Source organism: Oryza brachyantha, chromosome 6 (genome assembly GCF_000231095.2).
Source record: "Oryza brachyantha chromosome 6, ObraRS2, whole genome shotgun sequence".
In the NCBI taxonomy this organism is placed as follows: Eukaryota; Viridiplantae; Streptophyta; class Magnoliopsida; order Poales; family Poaceae; genus Oryza; species Oryza brachyantha.
The window spans coordinates 9265283-9273473 of NC_023168.2; the positions used below are offsets into that span (position 1 = coordinate 9265283).

Here is an 8191-nt window from a genome sequence, read left to right on the forward strand (position 1 = left end):
TTATCTACTTAATAATCATGGATATAGATTGAAAAATTGAAGTTAATAACAAAAACCCTTAAACTTATCCTAAAAAAATCATAGAGTTTAAAATTCGATGAAACTACCCACTTCTCTTTAGTTGATTAAAAAGGCTGATACTACTACTATCTTCTCCTCTTAACCCTACTTTTAAATAGTTCAGACAAGAGCCCACATGTCATTGATGGGGTGGTTATTGTGTCCTTTTATATTGATATGGATATGTCTAAAAGTTCAAAACATTTTATAACCTAAAACGGAGTAATACTTCTTTTTTTTATTCTCACTGATATAAAAAAATTACATGCTTTATACAAGCATAAAAAATTATATGACCTATATAAGCATAAATATAATTTAGAAGCATAGTATTTGTAAAACTAAGGCACCATTTAGATCTCAAAATTTTTTGGGACACTGGTCACATCGACGTATACGGTCACACATTTAAAGTATTAAACGTAGTCTAATTATAAAATAAATTTCAGATTCCACCTGAAAATCACGAGCGAATCTTTTGAGTCTAATTAATCTGTCATTAGCACATGTTGGTTACTGTAGCACTTATGGCTAATCATATCCTAATTAGGCTCAAAAGATTCGTCTCATGATTTTCTCTATAACTGTGTAATTAGTTTTGATATTCATCTATATTTAATTCTTTATTTAGATGTCCAAAGATTTGATGTGATATTTTTGAAAAAGGTTTTTAGGAACTAAACAAAACCTAAGGCTAAAGTCATGTACCGACGACTCACAGCACAGGGAGGATAGTTTTGATAGCGTCTCCAGTGCTTTTGATGCTACCGGAGAAGACGTGTAACCGTGTAATAAATAAGGTGTACTGTCGCATTCGCTACCTTATAGGCTGCAACAAAATAGTACACCATTTTTTTAAAAAATCGTTGACTTTAAATCCACGTTTGACCATTTATTTTATTCTAAAATTTACGTAATTATTAACTATTTTGTTATGATTTAATTTATTAATAAATACTACCTCTGTTTCATAACGTAAGATATTTGAATTTTTTCGTTTCAACATTTGATCATTCGTTTTATTTAAAAATTTAGTATAAATATGAAAAATGACAAGTTATGCTTAAAATTCTTTTGATAATTAAGTAAGTCACAAGCAAAATAAATCATATTTCTATATTTTTTGAATAAGACAAATGATCAAATATTACAGGTAAAAAAGTCAAAAATCTTACATTATAAAACGGAGGAAGTACTCTTTAAGTATGAGTTATAATTTTGCATATTTGTAAACAAAATAAATAAGACAAATGGTCAAAAGTCAACGGTTAAAAAAAACAAATCGAGTAAAAAAACAGGGTGGATAACAGAGAGCACATGCAAGATCATACACAAACTGAACTGAACTGAGCTGAACTGTTTAATCCGAAAGCTTCTTATTCTTCGCAGCCAAGGTTGGCATGGTAGGCATCCATTATTTCCGGTATCCAACAGGTTCTCAGAGGACACTCATACAAGAACACAAGGTATTTCAGTTCCTATCCACTATCCAGCAGTCTCTCCCCTTCAGAAATGTCACATTTCCGGTAGCTAGACGGGTAGAGGATATATGGACACCCAATCCAACACACAAGGGACTGTTACTGGTACTGGCTAGCGAGCTGACCTTCCTTGACGATGTAGTTCTGAACCGGGAAGTCTTCCCCTTTGAAGTACCTGTCCAGCATGTCCTTCACTCCCGCTGCATATCTCAGCTGCAGGAATTCAACATTTGTTAGACATAGGGCGTGTTTATCTCGCGAAAAGAAAATCTTTGGATGTCACGTTGGACATATGATCAGATGTTAGAAGGAATTTTCAGACACGAATGAAAAAACGAATTTTACAGCTCGCCTGAAAATCGCTAGACAAATCTTTTGAGCCTAATTAATCCATCATAAGCACATGTGGATTACTGTAGCCCTTGTGGCTAATTATAGACTAATTAGACTTAAAAGATTTGTATCATGATTTTCTCTCTAACTGTGCAATTAGTTTTTTTCATTGATGTTTAATGCTTCGTTTAGGTGTCCAAAGATTCAATGTGATGTTTTTGGGAAAAAAAACTTGTAGGAACTCAACAGGCCCATAGTCAGCAACAGGCATAGAAAACAGATTAAGAAAACAGATTAACAGAGCAATCCAGATGTCTGCATATAATCTATGCTAGAAATGATCGCAGCAGTAGTTGCTGTCAATGTCGCAGAGAAATTGACCCCCTAATCTCAACCTATGGCTGAATAAAGTAGTTGCGCATATCTAATCTAGATTGGACTAAATCTTGTATTTGAATTTTTTATCATAAGAAACAATAGTATAAAGTGGCCCTTGGTATTTATGTACCTTGCTTTCTATGTAAATATACACCTATCTTTCTGTCATGGAAAACATGTGCTTCCGTCTGGGTAACTATAAGAGTTACTCATCCCAATAGCTGACATAATGTTCTACAGTCGGGTTAAAGCGTTGATACAATACACCCAGAATCAGATACTAGAATTTTATGCTCCTATGCCCTAAGTTAGAGTAGAAAACATAATAGCTGACCTGTGCATCAATTGTAGTCCCAGAGATGTGAGGGGTCATAGCATGATTAGGCATGTATCGCCATGGGTGATCCTTTGGTGCTGGTTGGGGGAACCAGACATCACCAGCATATCCTGATAAAGAATTGGCATTTTTATGTTAAAGGAAATACTGATGAAGATAGAAATATCAATACTGCGTCATTCTTCTACTTTTTCAAGAGGACACCATTATTAATTCTCCCTATGGGAAGCACATTCAGTAGTCCGTTCATCATTAAATGAAATCATGGTAAGAGAGCTAATTTACATATGCATTTTTCTGTGAAAATCTTCTTTAATAATTGTGAACAACAAATTGTCATATAGGACATAGTTCGTTGTCCTGCTTTTAAGTTTTTTCATATCACCCTCTTAAATGTGAAGCATGACAGGCTCCAAGAAATGAAAGGCATGCTAGTATGTGATAAAGACTAAAAGAAATGAAAAGTTGATGGTACCTGCAACATGACCACTAGAGCAAGCGTCTGCAACCGCCTGGGTATCCATGATTGCTCCTCGAGCATTATTCACAATGATTACACCTTTCTTCATCTTTGCAATTCTTTCTTTGTTAAACATGCCTCTGAAGAAAGGAGCATACAAATTCAGATAAGATGTACTGTGTATAGGATTTTTCGACAAACAAGGATATGATGAAAAGAAACCTTGTTTTCTCTGTAAGAGGTGTATTGATAACGATAACATCACACTTTGGAAGCATAACATCAAGATCCTCTTCATATTTGGCCCCAATTTCTTTCTCAAGTTCTGGGTTAATCTTAAGTCTGTCATGGTACAGCAGGTTGCAGTTAAAGGGCTTAAGACGCTGAAGTAAGAGCCTGCCAATACGACCAGCCCCAACAGTCCCCACAGTTTTTCCTTCAAGATCATACGCTCTATAGGCAATGCCTGCAACATTCCATTCACCTTGAACGACCTGCTGATACCCAGGCAAGAAGTTCCTGAGCAGAATCAAAATGCGCATGAGTTCATCTTCTGCCACTGATACAGTGTTGCTTCCGGTAACCTCAGCCACAGTTAAACCCGCTGCAGCAGCTGCTGGTAGATCAATATGATCTGACCCAATCCCAGCTGTGAGAAGCAGCTCAAGGTTCTTTGCCTTCTTGATCCTTTCTGCACTAACATAGGCTGGGTGGAAAGGGGTGGTGATCAAGACATGCATATCCTCGATGTGCTTCTCCAGCTCTGAAAACAAGTGTGCACAAGATGAGTTAAAAAGATATGTTCAGAGCTATATTGCTATCAAACTAGATGTATTCCATATTAATAAGAACTAAAGCACATAAACAGTTGCTATATTTTTTTCCAATATACAGACCAGAGATATGCACCCAAAAAAAAGGGTTGAAACTTGAAACGTGTGTGCAAAATTTTGGCACATACACGAAGCTGAATTAACTAAACAGAGCAATGAAAGACATAGATTTTTTTTTTTTGTGGGGGGACAGACATGAGTTAATTTCAGCCATGGGCTCGAGGAAACCACTTGGCTGCAACCAATCCACCTGTGAAAGCATGACTGCCCAACCACATCTCCACATACATCAAGAAAAGCAACTCTCCGGTGCATTCTACTGGTAGTACTACCATTAGAAAAAAATATTTTTTACTTTGTTAATTACTTGATAGCAGTATTTTGTAATTTTATTTCTTTTGCAATAAAGATCACAATAAAAGGACAATATTACCCGTTCAAATTTCTACTACATCTAATATTGTTGGTAGTATAATTTAATCATAGTCGCCCGATAAAAATAGATCAACGATATGGATTAAATTCTACTACCAGTAAAATGCACCGGAGTTAGCCCTCATCAAGAAACTCCTTCCACCTTTCTATCAGCCAGATGAGTATCACCCTTACCTCTCGTGATCAAAAAGATAAAATAATCATCACTGATGTAAACCACGCAGTAAACGCTCATGTCCACCTATATGGGTACTCACTCTAGCCTCCTCTGTTCAGTCCCAACACAATACAACAGTACAAGCTGAGAGATGATGCTAACTACTCAATGCATCATGTTCAGCTTTCCCTCATGAATCCTACGCCATGCACAAATTAGACAAGGTTCCTAGAAAACAGGACAGCAAGCTCTGAATCTGTGTTAGCTAAATACTAACTAGTACTAACCGCAGTTTAAGCCCTCCTTGTCGTCGGTGACAATGTAGCGATGCCCCTTGGACTCAAGCCACTCGCGAATGCCGAGAGCGCCCTCGACGCAGCCGACGAAGTTGGGGTTCATGTCGGCGTACTCGCCGGCCTTGTAGAACACACCCACGATCTTCTTGCTGCCTGCTGATGTCTGCCATACAGAAGGGAGAACCAAAAAGGGTGGCATTCGTCAGAGTTGCATGGACTGGGATTTGTTCAGCAACCGAAATTCGCAGCAGAGATCAGGAAGAATCGATCATAATTGCTCATCAACGTTTCCCAAGGAAGAACAAAATAGGGGGGGGGGGGAACGGAAAAGGGAAATCCGAGAGGGGATGAAACATGAAAGCATCCCCGGAATCACGAAATCCATAGCATGCCTGCGCACCCCGCACCCCCCCCCCTCCAATCTGCAATCAAATTCTCTTGCTCTCGTAGAACCCTAACCTAGAGACGAAAATCCACATCCCGAGTCCGAACTGAGCCAAAAACGCGCAGCAAACAAACAAACAAGAAAAGAAAAGAAAAGAAATAGAGAGAGAGGAGCACATCCGGTTGGAGGTGGAGGTGCGTACGTGCGCGGCCCGGGAGGCGAGCGCGCGGCCGAGCAGGTGGCCCGCCGCCGCCCTCCACATCGCCATGATCCCAGCAAAGAGGAAGAGGAGACGACTAGCGCAGGCACAGCAAGAGAGTGATGGATAGTCGATCAGTGCAGAGCAGCCGTCGCGATGGATGGAAAATCATGGAGTGGGATGGGTGGATTGGATAGATAAAGCTGCGGCCACCTCACGCCGCCGCCAGGTGGGCCGCGTGGGCGCCGGCGCGGGGCCACGCGGAGCGAGACGTGAGCACCGAGTGGACCAAATGACGGGTGGGGCCAACTGTCGCGTCGGCTCCACCTGTCAGCGTCTGCAGCGTTGCATACGGATACGGTCCCGTCCACCTTCTTCTGGGTTTTAGTGTTCGGATAAGATTGGGCCGTGGGCTCGTGGTGGGTCCGGGGCAAGTATTACAGCATGCATGTGTAGGGCCGTTTAGTTTTCAAAATAAATTTCTAAAAAATATCACGTTCAATCCTTCGACACACAGAGGATCTCTGTTTCTAAGGGCTAAACTTTAGCCACTAGTCATATTGAATGTTTAAACATTTATTATAAATAGTAAACGTAGACTATTAATAAAACACATCCATAATCTTAGACTAATTCGCGAGACGAATCTAATGAGCTTAATTAATCCATAATTAGCCAATGTGATGGTACAGTAAACATTTTTTAATTATGGATTAATTAGGCTTAAAAAATTCGTCTCGTGGATTAGCCCTCATTTATGAATTAGTTTTTTTATTATTCTATGTTTAATACTTCAAATTAGTGTCCAAACATCCGATGTGACATGGAGCTAAAAATTTTAGCCTCATCTAAACAACCCATAAATGGAGCATTAAACATAGATTAAAAAAGAAACTAATTGAGTTAGGGAGAAAATCGTGAGACAAATCATTTGAGCCTATTACGTCATGATTAGACATAAGTGTTACAGGGACCCACATGTGTTAATGATGGATTAATTAGGCTCAAAAATTCGTCTCGCGGTTTCCAGACGAGCTAAGAAATTTGTCATTTTATTCGTGTCCAAGAAACATTTTCCTATATCCGATCAAATATCCGACTTAACACACAAAAATTTTCATTTTGTGAACTAAACAGGGCCTTAGTTGGTGAAAAAAGTTTGGATTTGGTTGACACATCGGATTAGGGACACATATTTGAAGTATCAAACGTACTCTAAAATAAAATAAATTATAGATTCTGAGAGAAAAGTGTGAGATAAATTTATTAAGCCTCATTAATTTGTCATTAGTTGTATCACCACGCTGTCAAATTATAGCGCAATTAGGCTTAAAAAATTCATCTCATAATTTACACGTAATCTGGGTAATTGGGCTTTTGACTATATTTAGTACTCCATGCATATATCTAAATATTTTATGTGACAGCTTGAAATTTTTTGTTATTGGAACTAAGGCCTTCCTTTAGTCTACTGTAGGGGTACTCCTCGAGCCAACCCCAGTGAGCCATAAATTTTTAAGAGCATCCCATTATATTGGTAGTTTATATAAGTAAAGATATCTCATCTTATTTCATTTCCAATGACTCATTAACCCATTCAACAGCACCAAAGTAATTTATATAAGTTATAAGGATCACTTTTAAACTCGTATTTTGGATGCTCTAAAAAGCATATCCGCTACCATAAAGTCACGATGACATCATCCACGTGTGTCATATAATCCATGCCGGTTCCTCGGTCAGAAGATCTCATTCCTAAACCCTTATGCCTATTAATATACGTCGTGAACTTGACCGTAACGTAATAATTGAAAAATAGTCTTAAACTTAGAGCCGTCACTTCTGTCGCTATTTGATTGGCCCACATGGCACAGTAATTTTCAAGCAACCTAGGGTGATGCGCGTTGGGCGTCACCTCTCACGCTTTGGCCCGTGCCTTCTGCATTGATCCATATGCTGTAAAATAGGGAAAATAAAAATTTCCCGGTGACAAGGAAAATAAAAGCATTCCGGACAAATGCACCGGTGAAAAGAAAATACAGGGCCCATTCGCATGTTTGGACCTTTCTAGAATCTAGATTGGCTCCTCATAGGTTAGGCTGCGTTGTTATATATCGTTTTGACTTTTTCTTCATAAAAAAATCAAAAAATGCATATCCGTAATGTTTTCTGACAGAAAAAAAATACACATGTGAACTTTTACCCGGTGTACCCCACCTTATTGCCATCTGGCATAAATAAGCAACTTGGAGCGCGTCTCCCTCTACTACCGCCTATCTTTAGCCTATGCTCCTACATTGTTAACACCCTTATGGATAAATTCAGAAATGCAATTATCATGGGACAGAGGTAATACGTGCACTTACCTCGTGTAAGCAAAAAGATGCCTCACATGGAGAAGATTGGTCAACAACCGTTCCATTATATAATCGTGCTTGTTTTGAATTCTTAGATCCTAAAAACTTTAATCTCACAAACGGATCATCTTGTACTACCTTAGTCCCATAAAGATCAGAGTTTTATACCGTTTAAGTTTAATGTTTGACCTTCCGTCTTATTTTAAAATATTATTATTATATGATAAAACATGAATTATATTTTATAAGTGATTATTTTTTTAATTTTTTAATAAAATTTTTAAATAAGACAAATGGTCAAACGCTGGACATAGAAATTTATAGCTGCACTTAAAATGGTATGAAAACCTATGAAAAAGAACTTGATCTCCACATAATAATAGGATGGAAGCAACAACTAAAGAATGGGATTCGGGTCACCTACTCTGGTTAAGCAATAACAAGCTAGCACAGCAAAAGCAGAGAGAGAAAATGGTAGAA

General features: G+C 38.3%; 1 protein-coding gene across 1 annotated transcript; it reads right to left on the reverse strand.

The window, feature by feature from the left end:
* Window positions 1–1347: 1347 nt before the first annotated feature.
* On the reverse strand, window positions 1348–5516 carry LOC102699871 (formate dehydrogenase 1, mitochondrial). The gene is made up of 6 exons (XM_006656033.3): window positions 5358–5516; window positions 4762–4933; window positions 3272–3812; window positions 3065–3189; window positions 2587–2699; window positions 1348–1754 (listed from the first exon to the last, which is right to left on the reverse strand). The coding sequence occupies exons 1-6, from the start codon at window positions 5421–5423 to the stop codon at window positions 1641–1643; spliced, it is 1131 nt and encodes a 376-aa protein (XP_006656096.1). The 5' UTR covers window positions 5424–5516; the 3' UTR covers window positions 1348–1640.
* Window positions 5517–8191: the final 2675 nt, after the last annotated feature.

Excerpts from the sequence above, each read along its gene's own strand:
- LOC102699871 (XM_006656033.3), bottom strand. The coding sequence starts at position 5,423 with ATGGCGATGTGGAGGGCGGCGGCGGGCCACCTGCTCGGCCGCGCGCTC. Across the intron at positions 3,190-3,271 it reads CCTCTTACAGAGAAAACAAG|AGGCATGTTTAACAAAGAAA; the intron begins GTTTCTTTTCAT and ends TCCTTTCTTCAG. Across the intron at positions 1,755-2,586 it reads GGACTACAATTGATGCACAG|CTGAGATATGCAGCGGGAGT; the intron begins GTCAGCTATTAT and ends GAATTCCTGCAG.